The sequence below is a fragment of the Mycteria americana genome, chromosome 1 (genome assembly GCF_035582795.1).
Source record: "Mycteria americana isolate JAX WOST 10 ecotype Jacksonville Zoo and Gardens chromosome 1, USCA_MyAme_1.0, whole genome shotgun sequence".
NCBI classification, from domain to species: Eukaryota; Metazoa; Chordata; class Aves; order Ciconiiformes; family Ciconiidae; genus Mycteria; species Mycteria americana.
Window position 1 is genome coordinate 16,503,548 of NC_134365.1, and position 24,557 is coordinate 16,528,104.

The 24,557-nt window shown below is 40.8% G+C and overlaps 2 protein-coding genes across 2 annotated transcripts in view; one reads left to right on the plus strand and one right to left on the minus strand.

Moving 5' to 3' along the window:
• The first annotated feature begins 5,706 nt into the window (after positions 1-5,706).
• On the plus strand, positions 5,707-22,121 carry DLD (dihydrolipoamide dehydrogenase). Its single transcript, XM_075491970.1, has 14 exons — positions 5,707-5,815; positions 6,884-6,959; positions 7,767-7,846; positions 9,954-10,022; positions 12,537-12,606; positions 13,002-13,102; positions 13,440-13,583; positions 13,749-13,850; positions 15,008-15,198; positions 16,604-16,774; positions 17,178-17,367; positions 17,753-17,890; positions 19,347-19,436; positions 19,541-22,121. The coding sequence occupies exons 1-14, from the start codon at positions 5,777-5,779 to the stop codon at positions 19,604-19,606; spliced, it is 1,527 nt and encodes a 508-aa protein (XP_075348085.1). The 5' UTR covers positions 5,707-5,776; the 3' UTR covers positions 19,607-22,121.
• Positions 22,122-22,639: 518 nt separating this feature from the next.
• Positions 22,640-24,557, minus strand: part of LAMB1 (laminin subunit beta 1) — a 44,651-nt gene continuing 42,733 nt past the window's right edge. The window contains exons 32-33 of the mRNA XM_075491856.1: positions 23,832-23,991; positions 22,640-22,952 (exon numbers count right to left, since the gene is read on the minus strand). Coding sequence (XP_075347971.1) covers positions 22,816-22,952; positions 23,832-23,991 — 297 coding nt within the window. The 3' untranslated portion in view covers positions 22,640-22,815. The remainder of the gene's footprint in view (positions 22,953-23,831; positions 23,992-24,557) is intronic.

The window sequence follows — 24,557 nt, forward strand, 5'->3', positions numbered from 1 at the left end:
GCCTTGTTTGGGGACAAAAGTGAGATTTTAGTTAACATGAAAACTTGTGTGGAAACTTTCCACTTCAGTTTAGATTTACATGTTTTCCAACAACAATAGAACCAATGAATTTTACAGGTGTTTAAGAAATACAAAATATTTGTAGTTTTGGTTTTGATTTTTATTAAAACCCTGAAAATTTAACTGGAAGCTTAAAACAAATGAAAGTGCTTTTTTGTTTTAAAATGTGAAAATTAACTGGCACTTTATGATCAGCTCTGGTATAAATGTTTATTAAGAAGCTTAAATGGGCAATGACAAATTGAGCACAGGAAAAGGAAAACATCAGTAATACATAATCCTACCCTAATCCTCATTGCAAAGACTTTGAATTATGGGCACTGCACAATTTTATCCTGCAGTGAATCATTTTTTTCTTTTGCATAACCTACTAGAAATAACACAGACTTTTTCCCATGTTCAAACCAGGCTTCTGTATGCCACATCGGTCTCGTCCGTAACCTCCTCTCTAGCTAGAAGGTCACAAATTTTCAGAACTGAGTAAAGTGCAGGGAACAAAATTTTACAAGGTACACCGAGTTACTGATATGCAAAGCCACTCACTGCTATTGCGAAATAATTAATATCCAGGAGGAAGTCAGATGGAAGGAAATTGGAGGGAAGGACATCAGACATATCCTTCTGCAGCACAGACTTGATAAAGTTAAGCACACCGATGCCTGAAGGGAGATTCATCTCTGCCTCTCTGAGGGGCAGCAGCGCAGCTGTGGCCCTGGGGTGCCCAGGGCAGGACCCAGTTGAACCGCCCGAGATGCCCAACTAGCACCCAAGTTCTCCATGCCTATGGAGGCACTCCTTCGTAAATGGGGAGAGCTTTTTTCCCACCCGCTTTGACTATCTCGAAGTTAGATGTTTAATGTAGGTCACCTGGGTCCCCTCTCTGCTCAGCGGATGGCAGCACTACAGTCAGCCGTTGGAGGGCAATCCTTGACACCCACCTTGGGACAGGATGAATAACCCTCTCAATTTGTCAGTCTTTCTGCGTCTCCCATAGCAGCCCAGAAGACTAGCTTTCTATTAGACCTGCTAAACCAGATGTCTGACCTTGGCAGCTGCAGTGAGGTGAGACAAGTCCTGCCTCAATTGCTCACTTTCCCTGTGTAGTAAAAGCAGAGGCAGGAATCCTTGAAGGCCCCAAGGAAGATTGTGTTGGCCTTGGTGCATGCATATAAGATAGGCAGACAGGATCTCCTGGGTGCTTATTTCCAAAGGCACCTGCTGACCACCCAGGGAATTTAGGTACTTGCTTTAGGAGGATGGCTTCACTAGGTGCCTAACATTTAAATGCAAAGAGGAGTCACTCCCTCAGGTGAGGCAGCTGCATTGCACCTCACTCACAAGCCAACTGCCAGGGGCAGGGTGCTGGGTGTTTAACCATGGTATGTGACAAGGCCTTAGGAATGCCATAGTTATAGCTTGGACCGATGCCCTTTTCCGTGGTCACCATGTGGTGTGAGAGAACCCAAATGGGTCCTGCCACCAGACCCAGCTCTGGTGCCCTTTTTAGGGTCTGGAACTCCTGTCTAACTTCCCTTTAGCTCAAAATTGCAGTGCTTCAGCCTCCCTGACCCCCTGCTTGCCTACGTGTGCTCCTTCAGAGCTCCAGCTAGCAGAGGAATGTCCCAACGGCTTAACTCTCCTGCAAGCATTTGGGAGCCACAGATCTTTGTAAAATACCTGCAGAACAGAGTACATACCAGAACTCCTGATATGCTTTTGAGACACTTGTCCTGCCTCTTTGGTGAATCTGAGATATGCTGCTGTTTTGCATCTGAGTTATGCTGCTGTTTTGCATCTGGCCCTGTCCCACTTGCCTTCCTCCTTCCTATTTATCCCATATTGCCTGCATAGTGGTGCAGAACCTCAAACAGAGGTCACGGACTTGCTTTCTCTCCACTTTCTCTACTCATCTGGCTTTAATGCCTGAGTGATAGAAAGCTTTTGTAAGCTGGGCAGTAAGCTGAGCAGTTTGGAAAGCAGTACAGTACCCTGCTTTGGACAAGGGTGCAGAACAAAATGCCACCCCTGTCTCTTTCTGGATATACCTTACCCTGCCATGGTGCTCACTCTCACCAAAGACAGGAGTTTACCAAAAGGATTTACAAAAGAGAGGAGGAATCATCTGAAAATGTGTTTTGTGAAATATGGCTTTGCAAGGTACAAGCCACTGATGGCCACCATCCAGTCCTTGGATGCAGTGTGGTAGGTCTTTCAGTTTTGTTTTGCCAAGTCAGAGCCAGTGTAATATTCTGTCTAGATTGATAATCTGATAATCTTGATGTGTACAAACAAACATGTGTGCATAGGCATATGTGAAAAATGCCATTTGTGATGCAAGAAAATATTCAGTATTTCAAAGAAATATAATGCTGTAGGTTTTTAGGTGTACTTCTTTCAAAAACATCCTTCCAGATCTCCGTTAGTCTATGCAGTCATGTTGCCCTCTGTTGACTTCAGTATGTTCCTGCAGCTTTCTTCCTCTAGCTCCAAGTCAGAGCTGACTCTTGTTCTCAAGGCAGCTAACCAGAAGACTTAATGATGCAGTTTATTTTCCTGACACAGAATCACAGAATGGTTGATGTTGGAAGGGACCTCTGGAGGTCATCTTGTCCAACCCCCTGCTCAAGCAGGGTGACTTAGAGCTGGTTGCCCAGGACCGCGTCTGGATGGCTTTTGAGTATCTCCAAGGATGGGGACTCCACAACCTTCCTGGGCAACCTGTGCCAGTGCTCGGTCACCCTCACAGTGAAAAGGTGTTTCCTGATGTTCAGAGGGAACCTCCTGTGTTTCAGTTTGTGCCCATTGCCTCTGGTCCTGTCACTGGGCACCACTGGAAAGAGCCGGGCTCTGTCCTCTTTGCAGCCTCTCTTCAGGTATTTATACACATTGATGAGATCCCCCTGAGCCTTCCCTTCTCCAGGCTGAACAGTCCCAGCTCCTTCAGCCTTCCCTCATAGGAGAGACGCTCCAGTCCCTTCACCATCTTTGTGGCCCTTGGTTGGACTCTCCCCAGTACATCCATGTCTCTCCTGTACCGGGGAGCCCAGAACCGGACCCAGCACTCCAGCTGTGGCCTCCCCAGTGCTGAGCAGAGGGGAAGGATCACCTCCCTCACATGCTGGCAGTACTTTGCCAAATGCAGCCTGGGATCCTTGGGAGCCTGCTTTGCTGCAAGGGGACATTTCATGTGTACTAAAGAATGCAATAAAAAGCAGGAGTGTACCCAGGTACCATAACCTCAGTGTTCACAAAAGGAGTGCCACAACCAAAGAAAGGTGAGGTAGAGTCATGCCAGGAGCAGTAGAACAAAAAGCACTCGGGTGATCGTGGTTTACAACTACCACAGTCCTAAAGGCAATCCACTGAGGATCTGATCTTTATGGTCTTTATTACTCAGAGATGTAAAACCTCAAGAAAATATTTTAACAACTCCAAATTCCAGCAAAGTCCCCGGGAAGGTTCAGAGAGGCAGTCCCAGCCACCACAACCCCAAGTGACACGCGGTTAACGGGCAAGGCTGTTTGGAGGTGACTGCCAGGCCTGCAGCAAACAGGGTGGAGGGGTCCAGCCCTGCGCTCCCCTGTACCCCTTTGCCTCCCCACTTCCCCCATCCACCAAGACACACTTCGATGCTTTCTGCACTTCTCCAGGTCCCCTACACTCCCTCACTACTCCTGGGTCCAACAAGCCCCCTTCCCTTCAGTGGCCAGGGTAATCATCAGCATCTTCTCTAATTTGAGAAAACTTCATGGTGCAGCATGAACCCGCTGCTGAGCCCTCCGGCTGGGACACGGGGAGTGCAAAGAGATGCTGCATCTCTGCGGAGATTTCCCCATGGGGCTTTCCAGCAGCTCTGCTGGGGATTTGGCTTCCCCCTCAGAGGGGCACAGGGATGGGCAGCCATCTGCTCTGCCCTGTCCTGTTCTTGCACTTGCTACCCAGACATTGCACTCTTAGCAATGACGTGCCCAAAGCTTGTCCTTCAGAGCCTCGAGTAATTTCTTGTCGCAGAAGATGGTCTTGCTCACTGCTAGCAATAACAATGTGCTCAAGGCATTTAGATCTATGTCTGAAAAAAATGTAATTTCCTCAGAAATACTCATGCGCTGCCACGCACTGCCTGTGCAGAGGGGAGGGCTCAACATCCTGCTGCGCACCAGGGCTGGGAGGCCAGGGGAAAGGCCATGAGGAATTAAAATGTGTTGGCTGAGTACTTTCAGTTAGGTACAGCTGGGGGATTTTTGCTTTTTATTTTATTCTCTCTGGTCTGCTTATTAGTGAGGATGGGAGGAAATGACGGGGCCACGATACTTTCACTGCAAGCACCAGGGATGAAAGCATCCGAGATGCTTTCTCATTAGCCAGCCTAAGAGTTAGGGATTTAAATGTAAAAATATCAGGCACATCCAGTGTCCAGTGTTGCTGGAGGTGCATTCAGAGGAATCCTTATGTAGAAAGAGAGAAGAGGAATTCTGCCCACTGAATATGGCCTTTCGTTTTGAACCCAGGCACTGTCACACAGTGTTATTAGGTGCCGGCGCCTTCATTAGCTAATGCACTTCCAACAGATCTGACTATATTTTATTAATGGGTGAATTGCTCTTCTCCCACGTGGTTCTTCTAAATAATTTAAGACTGCTCTAATCAGAAAGCCTGGTATTTGTGAATATTATGCCTCTCTTCTAAGAGATCCCCCAAATTTGTGCTCAATGACGTGCTTCTCTGTATGGGAAATAGCAGAACACTGCCACCTGATGGAAATCTTGATTTTATGCAAGAAATAAGAAAGTAAGTCTAGAAAACTTGAGAACTCTTTTTCACAGAAAATATTTTCACTTTCGGGCAAGATGGGCAACCGATATTATGAACTGTGTTGCATGTTACTTACCTAAAGCCACATTTAGATGTTTTTAGCGTAAATTGAACAGAATATTGCACATGTTCTAAACCAAGTGGAATTCAGTAGAGAAGGAAAATGGTCTTGGCCCGTTGCTGTTCCCCCACAGGCAATGAAGGATTTAGGTTTTCAAATACTGATGTGCTGAAGTGCAAATAACAGAGGACCGCGGGGCATGCACCCTTTTTTCTAGAGAACAAATAGTCTGGAAGAATATACATAGCATTAAATTAAACTGTGTCAATTATGAAAACGTCTCAATATTCTAGTTCAATGTTTTCCTGATTAAATAAAATGAAAGCAATTATTCCAAGTCACTTGAAATTCTTTCCAAAATCAAATATCTTAGACTTTATATCTTTGAATATTTAGAAATTGAATTTATGTACATTTCACTGTCATTTAGATGAAAAAGGTTTCATTCTGAAAACTGAAGTATTTTTACGTTCTCCGTCTGTTCCCAAATTTTATCTTGGTTCATTCGATGTGGGTTTGTGAGCTGCTTTGCTCGAAGAGCTTCTTTGCTGAAGAGTCATTTCCGCGCCAGGCAGGGCTGCGACCGGCCGTGCGAGCCTCCCTGCGAGCGCCCTGCCGCTTTAAGAGCCTCATCTGCATGTCCCGCCCCGCCCCTCAGGCCCCGCCCCCCAGCGCCGCTCTCAGCGCTGTACCGGGCGGCCGCCTCCGCCAGGGGGCCCCGTCGCGCGGCGGCGCCCGCTCCTCCCGCCGCCGCTCCCCCTCCCTCACCGGCCCATTGCGCCTGCGCGAGTCCGCGGAGTCCTTGGAGCGGCGGCCGAGGGGCGCAGGCCGAGGGCGGCGGACATGCAGCGCTGGGGACGCGTCTCCTGCGCGCTCGCTCGGGTACGGCGCCGGCAGGGGATGGCACTGCCGCGGGGCGGGCGGGCAGGCGGGCGGGGGGACCCGAGCCGGCCGCGCCGCGCTTGAAAGCTCGGGCCTGGGCTTCCCTCACGCCCCCCCACCCCTCGCCGGGAGCGGGCGTGAGGGCGGGCGGAGCCGGAGCAGGCGCCCTGGGGCGGGCGCGGCGGCTGGCGGCCGCGGGGCTTGGCTGCTCTTCCCCCCCCTTCTCTGCTTTCGCCTCCTTCGCAGGGAAGGGGAGTCGCTCCTCGCCCGGCGCGGCTGAGGTGACACGGTGCCCGCGGCGTCGCCTGGCTCCAGGCAGGCGTCACGCCGCTCCAGGAGGGGCGGGCTCGGGTCTCGTCTCTGCCGCAGTGTAGGTTGTCGGCTGTGGGTCCTCCCGAGAGCGGAGGAGGGGTGCCCCGGCCCGCAGGAGGCTTCAGCCGGAGGGAGCGGCCGGGCGGAGTCGGGAGTGAGGGCGGATACCTTCGTGGCTGTTGGAACCGCCAGCTGTCAGAGGGTCGCTTCCCGCCTTTTGGGCAGCATTGAGGGCTTCGGAAATACTTCCAGGAGCATCCTCTACTCCAGTTACAGGATGATCGGCCCGTGAGATGCTTGTAGCAACTGTGCTGTGCTGTCCCGTTACAATTAAAAAAATCTTGCTCTCCAGAACCACCTCTGAGATGTTGCCTGTTCACAGGAAGCGGCCGAAGGGGATGGTTATGGAACAACAAGACTCTTCATAAACTCCTGCGGGTGTCTAATTTATGTCATTAAGTGGTTTGAGAGCCCCATGTGAAGGGTTGAAAGTTTGTGTAGTCGGAGGCAGCCTTAGGCAAGGCTGACATGAAAACAGGTGTAATGATCCGCTGAGGTTGCAGAGCAGGTAAATGGCAGAGCAACTTCTACCTCTTGTTCCAGTCAGGGCCCTCCGTGTCCGCTTCAGTCATGTTGTTACTGTTTTGGTTAACTGATGACTGTAACTATGTCTTTGTCTGTGTGTGGTCAAATGCTTATTTTTCTTCAAGGGTAGACTTTAACTTTTAAAATTAAGGGTTTTTTTTCCCTTTCTAGAGAAGCCATTTTGATCGAATTCATCATGGTCTCCAGGGAATTTGTGCAGTGTCACAAAGGACCTATGCTGATCAAGGTAATTAGTTGTGAAGGATTTCTTCGGACAAAAAACCCGACCCAAAACCCAAAAAACCCTCAAAAACCAAAGCAGTGCTTCAAACTTGGAAATCAGTCTTCCAGGTAATGGGGGAATCCATGTCAGCATGGAGATTTAGATGAAAAATAGTGGCTTATTTGCCCTGTTTGATATCAAGCTAAAGCTATAAGTAGAAGTTGAACTTTATATAACAGAAGAACAATCATGGTAATTAATATTCCAAAGGAGATTGTGGTTGTGAGATACAAGTTAGGTACAAAGTTCATAGCTTCTGCTGTGTTCATAATCGATAGAGGTTGCATAGATATCTATTTCAGCCATATTTTCTCCTTGATAAACTACTGATTTTATGGCATTCAGTAAGCATTTATCTTTTGCACTAAACATCAATAGAAGCTGTGTTGGAAAAATGTTATCGTAAACTATACAGGCATCTTAGGTTAAGTTCTTAAAGGATTTATAGCAAGGTGGATGGATCAGACAGAATTCAGTTGCCTCATTTCATTTTACATTATTTTCCCTATAAAATTTAAGACTGGTTGGTTTTATTGCAGAGTGGATACCTCCACGGAACCTTTCCTTTTGTTCAGAAAGTTACTCTCAGGTGTCAGGTGTAACTTACTTATCTAAACCTAGTTTATGAAGTTGCATCATTTTTAATAGCCATTTTGCTTTTTAAAAAAAAATATTTGCAAACACGAATTAATTCAGAAATGATAAACTGGTATTCCTGCAGTAAAATGTTAATTGCTGAAACAAAAATAACTCAAATGTTGTCTATTTCAGTTGATGCCGATGTCACAGTTATTGGCTCAGGTCCTGGAGGGTACGTTGCTGCTATCAAAGCAGCTCAGCTTGGATTTAAGGTGAGATGAGACCTCACTCGGATAGGAGAATATTCATCTAGATGAACTTGGAAGATGTTTGTGTGATACCGAAAAACTGAAATTCTTCTGTTACATCTTGAGCCACCAGATGCTGTTGACATGTCTGTAATTTTTCTTTACCTTGCTTATGAAGATTATACAGAAGTTGAAATGGAGATGTGAAGGTATTACTGTCTGTAGCCCTGCTAGGCTACTGATAAAGCTGCTCAGGACAGCTTGCTTTTGATTGGAAGTGACAATTGAGGTGGGCTTATGCTCTTGTAGAAGAGAAGGTGGGAAAAGAATGCTAGGAAGTAATTTTTCTCCCAACAAAGAAAAGAGGAAAAAAAATTGAGACAGTGACAAAAAGGCCACTGAAAAACTTTCCTGAAGAACAGACTGAGGGAACTCAAAAGAGGAAAAAACAATAGTCAACTGATGTGTTTTTTTGAATGTGAGTAGAAGAATTCCATTGCCATGTGAGAACTTTAGAGGCGAAAATATGTCTGTAGGAATACTGTAGTATCTAATTTAAATTTTTGAAATATTTTACCAAAAATTTACTGGTTTTCATCGTGGCAAAAATAATTTTGTTATACTGCTTTACAGCTAGTCGGAGTGGGCGAAATATTTGGACGTGCTTGCTTGTGTCACCTGTAGCACTGAATAAACTTGAAGAATGTTTATGCTGTCCATGAGGAATGTAAGGAGATGTTTTTGTGAGATGGGCAAAAAGATAGATTCTATAGTGACACCATTTGTGGAAGAACCTGAGTGCGCTTTACTGAACTACTGAACTTTAACCTTCAATTTTAGTGCTACGTGTGCTAGCACAAGCATTAAGTCCTTGTATCGCCACCACAGCATCCCACGTTATGGCCGACAATGTTCTCTGGGCATTGGCTTTTCAACAGCTTTGCTTGGCCTTGTCAGTGAAGTTGATGTAAAGTGGATGAGGCAGAACCTCCTTATCAGGTAAAGGTAGGAGCAGTCTGGTGCTGTTTGATCCATAGTGCAGCTTTTAAAGCCCTTGGATCATTTTTCATGCATTCATGTGCTTAAAACAGGAGGAAGGATAGATAGGGGATCAGCATGTCTCAATGTGTTTCTGTGATTTGATATGGTGAATCCTGCTCTTCATGTTACCATCACCTCTACTTTAGCACAAAAGCAGCAATTTAAAAGAAATGATGAAAGGCTTTTCCCTGGGCAGTCACTTTTATCAGCAGACTGGAGCTCTTAAGAGTATAAACCGAGGAACTGTTATTTTGGATGTGTGTGCACCTTGCAAAGAAGGAGATGCCAATTCTTTTGCTTCTATAAAAAAGGTTTACGATACTGTCTGCCCCCGAGTGACCTGTTTTTACATGAAGTTCTGTCAGTTGTTTTTTTCCTTTGCACGCTTTGATGTTGGCAAGTTGATGAGAGGGAGATGAAATATTTTCCATCCCTCTTGGTATTGACCTTATTTTTGCTTGGCTTTGCTGTACTTGATTTTTATTCTTTCTTTCTTTATAGATATTGGCGCAACTTTATAGCAATGGGTCTTGCAGGACAATGTGTTTAGAGAGGGAAATGTTTGTGGTTTGGGGGTTTCGTTTTCTTTAAAGCAGAGATTACTTCATATGATTTTAACATGTATTGGTTCATTTGTCTGTTTGCTTGCGATTACTTGTTTTAGGAATCTTTTGCATGATTTACATTTTTTTGCTTTTTGCAGGGTTTTTTTTTTTTAATTGTAAGGGGAACATCTCTCACAGAACTGAGTGTTGTATTTAATTGAGGCAACTTTGTGGATTTTTGAAGCAGAACAACACCACTTAAACTTGTATGAAAGTATAAATGGTGCAGTAGGGAATGTGGCTCTTTTCTGGTAGAGAGTTTTGTTGCAAAGAGCCATTCTGTGGTTTTTATGTTAAGAAAAAAATGAGAGAGGGGAAATCTGAGCCACAAAATAAATCTAGGAATGAAATTAATGAGACACTTGTAGAGGAAGAGTTATTGGGTAAATGCCTGGTCTTTGTCATCAATTCTAATTTGTCAGATACCCTGTAAGGAGATGGTGGCATAGTATTGCTAAAAAGTTCTTCCCCCCCTTCTTCCTCAGACCGTCTGTGTAGAAAAAAATGAAACCTTAGGTGGAACCTGTTTGAATGTTGGATGTATTCCATCCAAGGTAAGTCTATGTAGTTTGTCATAACTTCTCTAAAAACAACAGATATTATATGTATCACTTGAGAAACTCCTCCTTAATCTTTTTCCAAGATTGATGTACTTTCTTTAAAAATTGAAATTGCAATCCAAATAAGCTGAGGATCCAAATAACACAAAAGGTTAACATTTTATTTGCTCAACAGAAATGTTTTGTTTGCAAACTCTGTTTTGTGGGCTTTCCCAAAAGAAAGAGAGGAAGAGACTGAAAACCAGAGGTGCATACAGATGTATCTTCTCACTCTGAGCTGTTGAGTCTGTGTTGTAACCAGTATCTGACTACAGTGTTAACTGTTTCAGATGGTTGTACCTCTTGTAGCATACCATGTGAAGTTCTTGATTGCGTCGTATCAGTTTGTTCAAAATAAACCTGTAGTTTTGTCCAAGATGATGTTCTTGCATTAAAGGAATGATGAACTGTGTCACTAGGGGTAGGGAAAGTAAATCTAAATTAGAGGGAGAGGGGCATCCCTGAAAAATCATGAACTCTGGTTTTGGTTGGATGCACCATGCTCTGAAGATAGCTGTCTCTTTCCACTGACTGTAGAAAAAGCCTAGTTGATTAGCTCTTGAAATATTACTCTAAGCTAAAATAGTATTCTCACCAGCCCCAAAAGATGGCCTGGAGAGTGGGGCTGGTAGCGCTTGTAGTTGTAGTGCAGTAGTAGTGCAGGTGGGGAGAGAAAAGGGAGAGTACAAGGCATGCACTCTGAAAGAAAGGAGAAGTAAGGAGAAATTCAGAAGAACCTAGTATTTGACATTGTCAGTCCAGTTTTAAGTAATTTCAGAACTAGGGCCTTGTAAGAACAGTGCTATTGCAAGATAGACTAGATTAGTCTAGTAAGTCTGTCTATCTAGGTGCTAATGAGACTGCCTCGTTAGCACCCAGCAGGTGAAGGAAGACACTGGTAATGCCAGGTTTGTAGTGGCCATAGTAACAGACATAATTTTCTTACCAAGATCCCTCCTAACTATATTGCTATTTCTAATCTGTTTGCTCAGAGAGGTTCCATTAGCATGGTAGGAGAAAATACAGTATAAATACAAAGTTTTAAAAATTATTATTAATTTTCCTAACCATTTTTATTAATAGTTCTAATGAAGTTCAGAATATTTTAATATGCTGAGGAAAAACTCAAAAATGAGGTATAGATCAACACAGTGTTACTTTGAAAGTTTGGAACTCTGCTAGGATCTATTTAACTTTTCTTCTTGAGTCTATTTTTTTTTCTTTTTAATCCTTTGAAGTTCTTAAGGAAATACTTCTGAACCCATGGCTAAACTCAGATGCTATCCAGAATTTTTTTTGAGTGGCAATAAATTTCTTAAGAAGTGGATACGTAGGCTGCGTACACTGAGGCAGTAACAAACTATTTGAAAATTCTTTTCCAAAAAGCCACCCAAAATAATACATTGGGCATGGACTTTTTTTCTTTTTTAATTGCTGAAGTCTTAAGTGGTGGCTGTCTTTTCAATAATGTTGGGTGTTACAGATTCAGGGTTGTGACAGTTATGTGAAATGGGCAAATGAATTTTAAAGAGTGAGAGTTGATAAGACATTAATAAAAATGGAATTATCTCATTCTGACAGTATTAGTTTCACTCAAGCGTGTGTATATATAAGGCAGGTATCTCAAAATGTGCTTTGAATGTTTTACTGTGCCTGCTTTCAGTCTGCGCAGACTTGCGCTGTTGTCCTTGAAAAGATACTGATAATTTCGTGTTTGGGATGGCTATAGTGAAAGACATAATTTTTCTTACCGAGACCCCTCCCTAACTATGTTGCTATTTCCAACCGAAATACAGTTCTAGAGGTTCTGCATTTCAAACTGCTGATTTATAAACGTCGTTATATAAACTATTCTAACTTTTATTTTGAATTCAGAATGTCCAGTGACCTGAGCTAGCTCTAAGCCATCTAGCTTCAGCTCAACTAGCTATGCAGTTGTACTAACTTTAGCACAACTCCTCAACTACAAAATGTAACTCACATGTGTCTACATGGGGTAAAATTTTAACAGGGATTTCAGTATAGATTTTCCTCATCCGGTTTTTCTGTATCCTCTTTTTGTTGACCAGTAATCTCTTGTCTGAGGTAATAAGGAAATTCTCCTGCGAGTCAGTCAGAATCATCTTTCTTTCCTCTACTTAGTCTGTTCCTATTTTTCTTTCTAATCCTCCTGGAGTCATTCCCAATTTCTCTGAAACAAGCAAAAAGGATAGGTTCACACCTATTATTTAACTATTTTCTGTTTTTATGTTAAATATGTAACTTTATAAAACTCTTCAGTAAGAGCTACTGTGTACAATTCCTGTGTTTGAAATACACCTTTTTAAATACGTACATGTCAGGCTTTTTCTTAATAGTGAGAATGTTTTGCAAATAACATAAGATTTTTTTTTCCTGATAATATAATAAATAATTAATTTAATCACGAATGTGTATGTCCCAGTTCACATTTCTGTGTGTGTATTTTAGGCCTTGCTGAACAACTCACATCTGTATCACTTGGCCCATGGAAAAGATTTCGCTAATAGAGGAATTGAAAGTGAGTGTGAAGAGCAACTTGTCAGTGCCTGTTAACATAAATGGTTTCCATCATCAAGCAAATTTAATCATTCAAGTCTGACTACTATAGTTTTCTGGTCAGAAGACTTTTTAGACTTATAAATAATATCCTTTATCTGTCAGTTGGAGGGTTAGGGACATGTGTCTGCTCCTTGAACCCTGAATCCTGGCTAGGTAAGTTATATTTGAAAAGTGTAATAACACTGCTTTCAGTATTTAAGTGTAATAACACATAGCAGTTGTTGAATATAACCTTTAGCATTTAGTAGGGCCATTCAATACATCTTACTGTGTCAGAGCTGCTAATTGTGTTTAGGGTAGCTCCTTTAAATAAAAACAATGCAATGCTTAACAGGGTTTTTTTTTTAACATTAGTTACAGGAATCCGTTTGAATCTAGAGAAGATGATGGAACAGAAGAGTGGTGCAGTGAAGGCCTTAACAGGTGGAATTGCTCATTTATTTAAACAAAACAAGGTTAGTTTAGATTATATACTGAGGTATATCCATGATTTTTTTCTGATCTGGATTTCTTGCTTTTTACATTTTCATATTCTTGCTACATAAATTAATTCAAGTGACTGACTCGGCAAGGGCAGAATTTGAATGCTTCTCTTCTAGGAAATTTTTAAATGAACAGTTCTTTCATTCTTAATCTACTTAAAAGAATAGTATACAATTACTTTGTGATTTTTACCAGATGGTGATGCAAAGGTATGTGTTAGCAGCTTCTCTAAAGCATTAATGAGATTCAGATTAAATGTAGTGTAACTTATGTAAGTAATTTGAATTTACTGTGTTCTGATTACTAAAGGTTGTACATGTATCTGGGTTTGGAAAAATAACTGGCAAAAACCAAGTCACTGCAACCAAAGAAGATGGCAGCACACAAGTTATAAATACAAAGAACATACTTATAGCCACAGGCTCAGAAGTTGCTCCCTTCCCTGGAATTAATGTACGTATTTGAAATCTTAATGGTACTTTTTTTCAATGCATTATATCCACATAATTTAATGCGTAATAATTTTTTGCATGTGATTGCACTTCACCTTCTGTGTGCTTTGTATATAATGTATAAAAGAGATTGTAAACCTCCCTTTGTGGATTTCTTTGTCATTAGATTGATGAAGATAATATCGTGTCATCCACTGGTGCGCTGTCACTGAAGAAAGTTCCTGAAAAGATGGTTGTCATTGGTGCAGGAGTCATTGGTGTAGAACTGGTGAGAGGACATTTAAACCCCTTGGTTTTTAATTTACAAAGGAATGGGGTGTTATTTTTTGTGTTATATTTGATTGTGTTGCTGTGATTTAACAGATATTTGGTTGAGTGAGTTGTAACAAAACTGTTCAGACTTCATAGCCTGCTAGCTCCCTTTTCTAACAGAAAAGCTGCGATAGGTGTCTGAAGGATCAGTACTCCTGCAGCTGGTTAGCTAAGCAGAGAAATGAGAGAGGAACATACAGGGCCTCACATACAGGTTTTTTTTGGGGGGAGGTTAACTTTCACTGAGGTTTGTACCTGCTCTATGTATAGATGAGAGAACTTCCTTTTTTAAGGGAAGTTCATTTTAAGCCAGGATAAATTGTGTGTAGTTAATCCCAATAAATGTTTATGTGACATGATTGGACACATTCTGTCTAACAACCAAAGGAGTGGAGACTTTCTAGTTTATCTTGGTCTGAGTCCTTTTGCCTCATACCTACATGGTTCAAAAAGAATATGTATTTGCTGGTCTTACAACTGCTTGAAAATATGCACATCTGCTTAGTGGTTGCTTAGCCTGCTGACCATTAAGCAGGGAAAGAGTAAGCAAAGAGAAATACTGCGTTGGGTGGATGTAGGTAACTGCAGGTAAATAGGGTGTATATGGGTTTTGTTGGTGCAGCTGATGATAGTGGTTATGGTTATAAAAACATACAGAAGCAGCAGTGGTTCCATTTTATTGCATAAAATTTCCTTAATGTGGTATTGTTTTGCTTTAATTTGTAGTGGTATTAGAACACCGCAAGCAATTTCCTTTGGGTTTTCTGAGCTACATTCAGCTTCTTTGATTTTGAATTTTTCTGTACCTATAACCTAAAACATACCTAATTTATACTTAATCATTTTGTTAGCTATTTCTTTAAAAGCTTAATTCTGGGAATTCAATCATTGAAGTTCTGGGTATGCAAACAAGCAGTGATAAATCCATTTTTTGTGGAAAGGCTGGGGAAGGTTGGACTTGTTTTATTCTACACTGTAACATGTGTAAAAACTGATCAGTTTGCTATTATGTGTTGTCCTGCTTTTGAAAAGTTTACAGTCTGTAGTAAATATTAAAGAAATCTGAAGTTTGCTTTTCAAGAACTCTTTTTACATATATTGTTGTGACTGCAGGGTTCAGTTTGGCAGCGCCTTGGTGCAGATGTGACAGCTGTTGAGTTCATGGGCCATGTTGGTGGAATGGGAATTGATATGGAGATCTCTAAGAACTTCCAACGTATTCTTCAGAAGCAGGGACTTAAGTTTAAACTGAACACCAAAGTTACTGGTGCTACCAAGAAACCAGATGGAAAAATCGATGTAGCGTAAGTGTTTAACATAAAACTAAAGGAATGCCATATATATTCTTTCTCCCAATCCATCAAACCTATTTAAAAATAGTCTGATACTATTTTTTAAACAGGAAAAAATGGTTTTAGGATGAAACTTAATTCTTTAATGAAATGTAGTTTTTATCCTATATTGTAACCTACAGAGCTCATCATTTTGGGTTTGAGTCCTAGATTTCTTATACAGGAGAGGTTCCATTGACTTGAGTTGAAGGCGTGCTAGTGTAAAACCAGTGTTGTTATAGTGAGATCAGTAATAAACAGAACTCTAAATCATTCTTTTCATGGAAGATTTTTGGTTCTGGTACAATTAACATAAATACCATGATTGTTCATACAGTCATTTTCAAGCCATTAATTCTTGGCTGGTTACTGGAAGGGGTATTTCGTCCATACCTCCTCTTGTCTCAAAATAAGCGTGGCAGAGATTTTATTGATTTTGAGCAGAAATAAATGAAACTATCCCAGAGTGTCTTTTAATGTCCACACTCAAGCCCTTTGAAAACTTATAAATGACCAGCTAATAGAGAAACACAGAAAGCAAATTTGCTTTGTAAAAGTCCATACGTACACACTACTTTGGTTCTTTTTCTTGTTAACATATTCTCTATGCAGAAACTGTAGTTTGAGTTTTAAGAAAATGCTTAATGTTACTTAACAAAAGTAAGCTTCAATGTTTTTTCACTGGAATCTTAATATGGTGACTTGTATTTACTGTATTGCCATACCTTGGGATAGTCTGCCCTCCACCATTGTAAAGGTCCTAGATTGGGGCTTCTTTCCATACCACACTGATGTTGGTTGGATCTCTCACGTAGTCTGTTTCTACATTTAGAGTTTCATTTTGGTTCAGGAGTATGCTTTTGAAACACACTTCTGCTTATCCTCACCATGCTCTGGTTCTTGTGCTCTCAGAGCACATGAACTGGACTTATTCTGGATGCAATACACAAAGATGCACTTGAGGGATGCCCCTGATGCAGGTAGCTGCTAACAGGTGTTTGGTTCTTGGGCCAGAAGAAAGCTTGCTCAGAATACGTGGCCCTACCCCACCCCAAAATATATATAGTTTGGATGTTGATTGCTCAGCACCAATTATTTTGCTGTACAGATTTGATCCTATCGGGTCACGCCTTGCTAAGTGGATATATACCCTGAATTTCTGTATCTAAGAGCTCTTAACAAATGTAGTAAGAGTTACTGTCCTTTCCTCCCTCTTCTCTGCTCTTGCAAGGAAGAAGCATGGGGCAGACTGAATGCAAGTGTTTCAGATGCCAGATGCAGCCAGTAGGTCACCATCTGGATCATATTAGTTACCAGTCAGAGACATACAATGCTGAAAGTTTACAGCTTAGCATTTTTGCTACTTATTTTTCCATAGTGTTGAAGCTGCTGCAGGTGGCAAGGCAGAAGTAATAACTTGTGATGTGCTCCTAGTTTGCATCGGTAGACGTCCTTTTACAAAAAATCTAGGTCTCGAGGATATTGGAATTGAACTTGATAAGAGGGGGAGAATCCCAGTCAATAACAGATTCCAAACCAAGATTCCAAAGTAAGTAAGACTAAATATTTTTTACTTTTTTTAAGCAGAACTCTTGCTTTTAAGTTTAACCTACTGAAGCACCTTTTTTTGGTTTTTAATTGCAGAATATAGCTTTCTTTTCAGAAAAGGAAAACTCAAGATTTCTGTTTATTTCAGGAACTAAAGATTTTTAGTCAATCTTTGAAGTTTTGTAATTTAAAGGTCACTGTGTCTTTCATGTCACTAGCACTTCTTGAAGTGCTGTCATTCTGTGGAAACTGCTCTTTCATACTTTGTATTTCTTTTGAAATTTATGTTAATCTGTTTTGATTAGAGTTTTCAGTAACATGTTTCAAACTGACTTATATAAGGTAGCCTAGGTGTGCTAGGATGTTTTTAAACAGTGTCTTATTCTGTTTCATTGGTCTGATAGCATCTATGCTATTGGTGATGTAGTTGCTGGACCTATGCTGGCCCACAAAGCTGAGGATGAAGGCATTATTTGTGTAGAAGGGATGGCTGGGGGAGCAGTTCACATTGACTATAACTGCGTACCTTCTGTGATATACACTCACCCTGAAGTGGCCTGGGTTGGCAAATCAGAAGAACAGCTGAAAGAAGAGGTACTGTTTGTTTTCTTCTCAGACAAAACTTGTTTTCCATCTTGGGCGTGGCTTCATTGTCTAGTAGTTTATCTAGTTACTTTTTCCAGGAGAACTTCTGCATCTGAATTTGTTGCTTAGGGTGTATGATTGAATGATTCCCTCCTGCATGCCACTCTCCCAAGGATCACAGCTCTCTTTAATGACTTCTGTTCTGTGAAGTTAATATTGTTCATCTGCTAATTAATCTTTAATACGTGCTTATACCCCTTTTGGTGGTTGTTTTTATGCATCGCTCTGTGTGTCTTTTATTTTTGTATTGCTTCTGTTCTTGTATTTATCAAATTGTCTGTATGGTTACATTGTTCTTGTTGGTCATTAACTTGGTAACACATCTGTTTCGTAGGGTATAGAATACAAAATTGGGAAATTTCCATTTGCTGCAAACAGTAGAGCAAAGACAAATGCTGACACAGATGGCATGGTGAAGATACTTAGTCAAAAATCAACAGACAGGATGTTGGGTGCTCACATTTTAGGCGCAGTAAGTATTGTAAATTGTGCTGCTGTTTTGGCCTTGTAAGGGTCTTTTATTTAGTGTTGCACAGTTGCAAAGTAGTTTTCAAGTTAGGAGAAGTGGTGCTTGTAAAAAGAAGGAAGATTTGAGTCTTCTATAGTAATTTTTGTTTACTGTTCTCTTCCACAGCCCTGCCCTCCTTCCCACTTTCCTGTTACTTTGGTGTTAGACCCAGCATTTCCCCCCCTGCCCCCCGAATTGCTAGGATTAATTGGTTTCTCCTACCAGTTGTTTGTTTTGGTTTTTTTTCTTTTATGAATACTGCCAAATACTTGAGAGAACAGCAGAAATTGTTGACTGAAGTTCTGGAAGCTGAGGGAGCTGAACAGACTGTGGCTTTTTCATTGGTGTTTTCTTTTTTTTCCCCTCTGTGAACTTCAGACTTCAGCAAAGCTGGTAACCTTATGCTGCAGTCACCAAATCTGGGTCAGTAACTTGTGGAACTTTGATTAAAAATCCTTTGTAAAGATGAGAAATCAGCAAATTCTATTTGGGAAACGTATCATTTTCCACTGTCCCATACATTCCAAAGTTAGACCCTAATCTCTCTGTTTTGTTTCTTAGCTTTAAATATTTTTTTTTTCTAAAGGTGTATGCAGAAACACTTCCATGCATCTTTGTATATAGCTTTCTTTAAGACAAACACTAAAACTGCTCTCCATTTTCCTGGAAAGGAAATGTTATTCCTATGAACGGATATACTGTCAACACTAGTGGATAGGCTTTTTGTTTCTGAATCCGATTCTCATAATTTCTGATAGAAATACATAATAAGACATTATGCTAGTTATTTTCTCTCACAATGCCAGTCATTTAAAAATCAACATCTCTTAAAGGAAGCACAACTTAGTCTGTCTCACACCGATAAACCTAGTTTTCTTCATGGGGAAAGGGCTGGGGGAAAATCTTACGCATATGGATCTGAATGCTAAAGGTGTAACAGAAGATTTCACTATTTTTGACTCCTCAAAGAAATGTTCTCTGAGTCAATACACAAATGCAAATGAGGGTGCAGATGTAGTAACATGCTTTTGTTTATCTAGTTATCTGTTTAACTTTCCAGGAGGGCATTGATGTTTTAGGGAGGTTTCAGCAGTGATAATGTACACTGCAGCTTTGAGAACATGGGTATTACCTGACCAGTACCTTGTAGTGGAAAAATGTCCAGATTTTGCACAACTCTCAGTAATGAGAGAACAAATACTCTCATTAAGAATTATGTTTAGATTTACACTAGGCTTGAGCATAGTCACCAAATAGATTAAGTACTTATGACTTCTATTAGAACACAGCTGAAGTGCTAGTTATAATACAACTTTTCTTTTTTAGCAAAAGATGCTTATTTACAAGCTGTTAGTGATTCAGGGGAACCTGGACAACTGCATAAAGATTTGTGCTTATTACAAATACCATTAAATTACAGGGTGCTGGTGAAATGGTTAATGAAGCTGCCCTTGCTATGGAATATGGAGCATCATGTGAAGATGTAGCCAGAGTTTGCCATGCCCATCCAGTAAGTTTTTTTAAAAGGACTGTTGAACACCAGGGTTACGCAGACATGCTATAATTACATGTAACTATTAATGACTTGTACCTTTTTGTGTTTGCTCTCTACAGACAGTGTCAGAAGCCTTCAGGGAAGCAAACCTAGCAGCATCTTTTGGCAAAGCTATCAACTTCTAAAATGAAAGAGCAGATCTTTATACGTGTATAGTACATCTCTGAAAATGGACTGTGGGCCCTTATGGAAGGCTGAGTCTGAGGATTTTAGGAGTGAATTAAGTGAATCTCTTCATTTTAAACATCCAATATTTGAACAAGTGGAATTATCCAGTCTCTGTAAATCAAATACTTAAAATTACATGTTTATTTACATGATGAATGTTGCAGAAAAACAGCCTGACAGAACTCTTCTCTTTTTCAAAACCAAACATTTCGCTGCTGCATGGGATTATCAGGTGTGCTGGTCAAAACTCTGAATAAGTGTCCAGCATACCTGGTGTCTTCTTATTTGAAGTAGTAATAGACTAAACCAGTTGAATGCTGGCACTTACAATGCCACTGGCACTTAAAATGCCACTGGCACTTCCGCACAAAAATGTGTTTCCTTCCTGAAAGGATTAACTTAGTATTTAACCTACTTCTTACATACGAGTACCAAAACTTGTTTTGACCTAGTAGTGTTAGGATGTTGGGAGAAGAGGGGCTCATATAGATAATTAAAACTATATTGACTTTTTAAAGAGAAAATTACTCTTGTGTGTGTCTGATTCTCCACAAGTCATGTTTTCATATTGAAAACTCATCGGGAGAAAAAATCAAGTGCTGATGGAGAAGTGAAAGATTGAAGAAAAATTAATCTTACTGCTACTTAATCTTTTTTGTTTTAAAGCTTCCATTGTTCAACTCTCTTAAACTTGAAACGCTAAAATTGGGTAGTGAAGCAGCGCTTGCTGTTAAGTGCTATGACATGAGGGTTATTCTGCACCTTCCACACATAAGGGCTGCAGCGTCAGCTCTCCACACAAGACATGCTTTCTTCTCTTCTTTTCCTGTTTTCTATTTTGTGCTCTCTTTCTGTCTCTCTTGTAGGAAGAGAGCTTAATAAATATTTAACATAGCTGGAGGGTCTTCTTGGGTATTGTTTGATCAGCCCTGTTAGTCCTTCTAGTGACTAGGTTGTCGAACATGTGAAGAAACTCACAAACAAATGGCATCTTTGGAATATTCCTAATGTGTGTAGGGAATGTGCCCAATTCCAGTAGCTCATTTTTAAGTTGTGTTTTGCAGGGTGCCATTTCATTTTTTTGCTTGGCTCTTCTGCTTTGAAGAAAACCTTAGCATCTGCTGGTATTGTGCATGTCCTTTTTCATTACGCCAATGGCACAACAGATGAGATGTGCATTCAGAAAATGGTGCGAAAGGTACTTGGTTTTGTTTATAGACAAGATGGTTGTATCCTCCTGCCTTTCTTTAGAGCTTCTTATTAAGTATTGATCCAGTATCCATACTGAGTGATGGAAATATATGATGTTACCATTTTATTAAGATACCAGTTAATCAACAAACATCAGTGATACTGTTCTTCATTTTGGTTTGTTTGGTTCTTTGAGTCCTGTTTTAAGTGTAGATGGGGTTAAACCACGACAGCTCATTTAACGTTATCACCAGGCTATGAGAATGACCCAGCATATCTGTGAATTGGAGTAAGTGAATTAATGTGGATCTGCTTTCAGGTATTAGCAGGAAGTTGCTGAAGGGAAAACAAAGGTGAGACAATAGTGAGGGAAGAAAAACTTGTTTCTTCTGATAGATCTAGGCCTTTTGGAATCAATTCTACCTGCTGCAGGTAGAAGTGTTGGTCTGGTGCTTTGCAAGTTCTTCCTAGGAGCCCTGCTCTTCCAGAAACAGCTTTGTGTCCACTCCCCCCACTCAATACTTGTGGCAGTCTTTACTGCAGTTCAGCCTTGAGGTTCATCGTTACAAATTCTCATATCTCATTTTGTTCATGTTAAATGAAGTTTTGAAAGTCAAGGAAACTTTAATCAAGACTACTACTAAAATTATACTGGAGACTGTAGTGTTCCAGACGCTTGAAAATAAAATTCAAGGCCTTACAATTGTTACTGTATTGTTAGTTCTCTTGCTCTTCTAGTTAAGTGTGCAAAGAGCGTTTGTAAAGGTAAAAGTAAGATGAGCTACTGAGCCACCTGTCAATGTCTGATGGCAGTTAAGTCTGAATGTTGCAAAGTTTGCACATTGTCTTTTTAACAGCTGCTAAGTATACTGGCAGTGAAGTGGTGTATGATGCTGGTAATGGTAATAAATTCCTGCGATGGATTTTTTTTTTTGCTTTAGCATTTGTAACCTGTGGAGCTTAAGGGTAATTATTTATTTAAACATGCTGTGCTTCAGTTCACTTAGGTGGTGAGATATTCTGCCGTAGTTGTCCTGACTAACTTTTGCTGATGTTAATCAAGGTTAGGTAAGGTGCTGATCAAAGTATATACACAGGTATTCCTCAGGTCAGAGTTAGCAGTCGGGATGCGTAAATGCATGTTGCAGCTTTGGATGCTAACTTGTGTAGCTGATGACTGTTGTCAATCAATTTGTGCAGGACTGTACAATTGTCTGAAGTGCACTGTTCTACATAACTTTGAGCTAAAGTACGGTGAACTGGATGTAACTGTTGCACTTTCAAAAAAGTCTTATTTGTGTTTTGTTAAGTGCAAGCTGTTCTCAGAGAGCAACATCTGTGTAAAGTGCCCTGTGAACTTTTGTAGTTCCTTTTCCAGAGAGGCTTGATCCTCCAAGCTTGGTTTATCATGTAAATTTGGTGCTTGAAATGTAAACCACACTCGCCCCTTCAGTGTTGACCTCTGTTTCCACTTCACATATCAATTGCTTCATAACCAGTGACATGAAACTAGTGTTAAGCCTAAATGGATATCATGCAGAGGGTAAATAATCCTTCTTGAGTAGTGGTGTAAATGCTAGCTAGCCATGTGAGGATCGTATTTCTTCATTCACTTGTAGTTTTGTTCTAAGTGACCATCCTATATTTCATAGTAATTGGAGCCCTTATTTAGAATTACACAGTTGGAGCCAAGATTTTATTAGATCTCTAACCAGTTTAAAAAAAAGACTTGCTATTAATTGATGTACTATTTCAGCTACTGAAAATAGGAAGGAACTTAATAAGTCATACTAGGTACATACAGTGATACAAAAGTACTGTTTATTTTCAACATCAAAAAGTTACTTGTCTTTGGTTCTGTGACTTGAAAGTCAATATAAAACCTGTTCACTTTATCAGGTCTTAGTGTAAGTCAAAAAGAACTAGTGTAATACTTGTAAAATCCATCCTGAATGCAAGCGTTTTCTGCTCCCATTTATAAGCAAGTGCTATAAACAGCAACCTTCTGGCTGATTGTCTGCAAGAGTGAGCGAACTGTCTCTTCCAGCTCCACCAACTGCTTGGCTTTATCTTCCAGAACTTTTTGATTGTTTTCATATGTATTTTCCAGGTCTGTCAGCAAAGGAAGGGGAAAAACAGCTTTATTAGGGGTGTTTTAATGCAGTAAAATGTAAATTGTTATCATTACAGATAAACTATGGCTCAAATTTGTTTTTTATTGTGGAAGAGAATCTGATTAGGAAAAAAAAAGGGCTAGAATAGCACTTTTTTGTTTCCTTAACACTATGACATAAAGCAACAAGGAAGTAATTTTCCATAAGTGGAAATCCAACATTATACTTTGATTCATGGTGAAAATAATTGTCATTCTCTGCTGTATGGTGGCTTTTACAGAACAATGAAATGTTTTCGCTTGTTACAGTTAAGACTATTCAGTGAATCTTCGCAAATGTGCAGGAGCAGCTAAGGGGAAGAATGAGTTCCTGGCCTGGCAAAAAACAGAAGAAAACTTAGCTCCCTCCCTGGTAGTTATGGGCAGATTGCCCCCTCCTGTTTCAATCAACTTTAATTGGCAATGGGAAATGTTAAATTAATCTGTAAACTGGAACTGATGTATCCTGATTATCTTTTGTTTTAATAGCTTTCCAGGGTGGGGGTAGTATTGTTTGAAGATGGGGGTCTTGCTTGAAGGGGTTAGCCCTCGTCTTAAGCCTGGTAGCTATGTTCCTTCCCTGTAGTGGTGCTTGGAGCAGTGATAGGTGCTGTACCAGAAGTTTGTGTCTTACTGTAAGTTTCAGATTTCAGCTTTTTATAGAAATCTTTGATTCAGAAGACTATGTTGTATCCGTAAGAATGAGGAAAGCAGATCAAACCTCAGTAACAAAGAATTAACTTCCATTTTTTTCCCTACTGCTGATCAACAGTTGGTTTAACAGCATGACATTGCTTCATATTCTAAGCTGACGACTTACCTCCTCAGAACAGCCTTACCTTTGAGCAGCTGGAGTTTGCTGTTTGCTTGAGCCAACAAGGCTTTAGCTTCATCTTGCAACATGCCAGCTTTCCTCCTAGCATCAGCCGATTCTTCTGTCTTCTTGGCAATGAGATCTTCCACTGTTTTATATTTGTCGTTCAGCTCGGTATTGAGGACCTGTTGTTCCAGATTCAAGCACAAGATGGAGCTCATTCAAAAGACAGTGCAGTGGGAGTGCACATTTCCTCCCTCTATCTTTATCAATTGGGGTGTAAGGAGAGACTGCACTGTTAGCTCAGTTAACAAAAGCAGAAACAGTGTTGGGGTATTTCCTACTTAATGTTCAGGACTCTAAGAGTTGGGGTGAAGACTCATCAGTTGCCCTTTTGCAGATCTGTGGCTGTTTTAAGGCGTTAGTACTGACACTTGGCAAGGATTTACAGGATTTGGTTACACAATTCTGTAACTAAGGGAAGCCATGGTCCCTAGTACAGCTGGAAAGCTGCACATGGTAAGGAACTGGCACTGCTTCTGGTTGAATGCTTGCATTGGGGGAGGAATACCCTTGTTACCAAGTCCTGTGACCCAACTGAATTCACCAATAAGCAAGTTAACAAGCTGTAGCAGTACTGGAAGTCTCTTGTGTTTACTTGACAGCCACCTGAAATACTACTTAGTGTTTGGAAATAATTGATTCGATGGATAATACATCTCTCCTGGCAGAAAATGCCTCTCTGGAGACT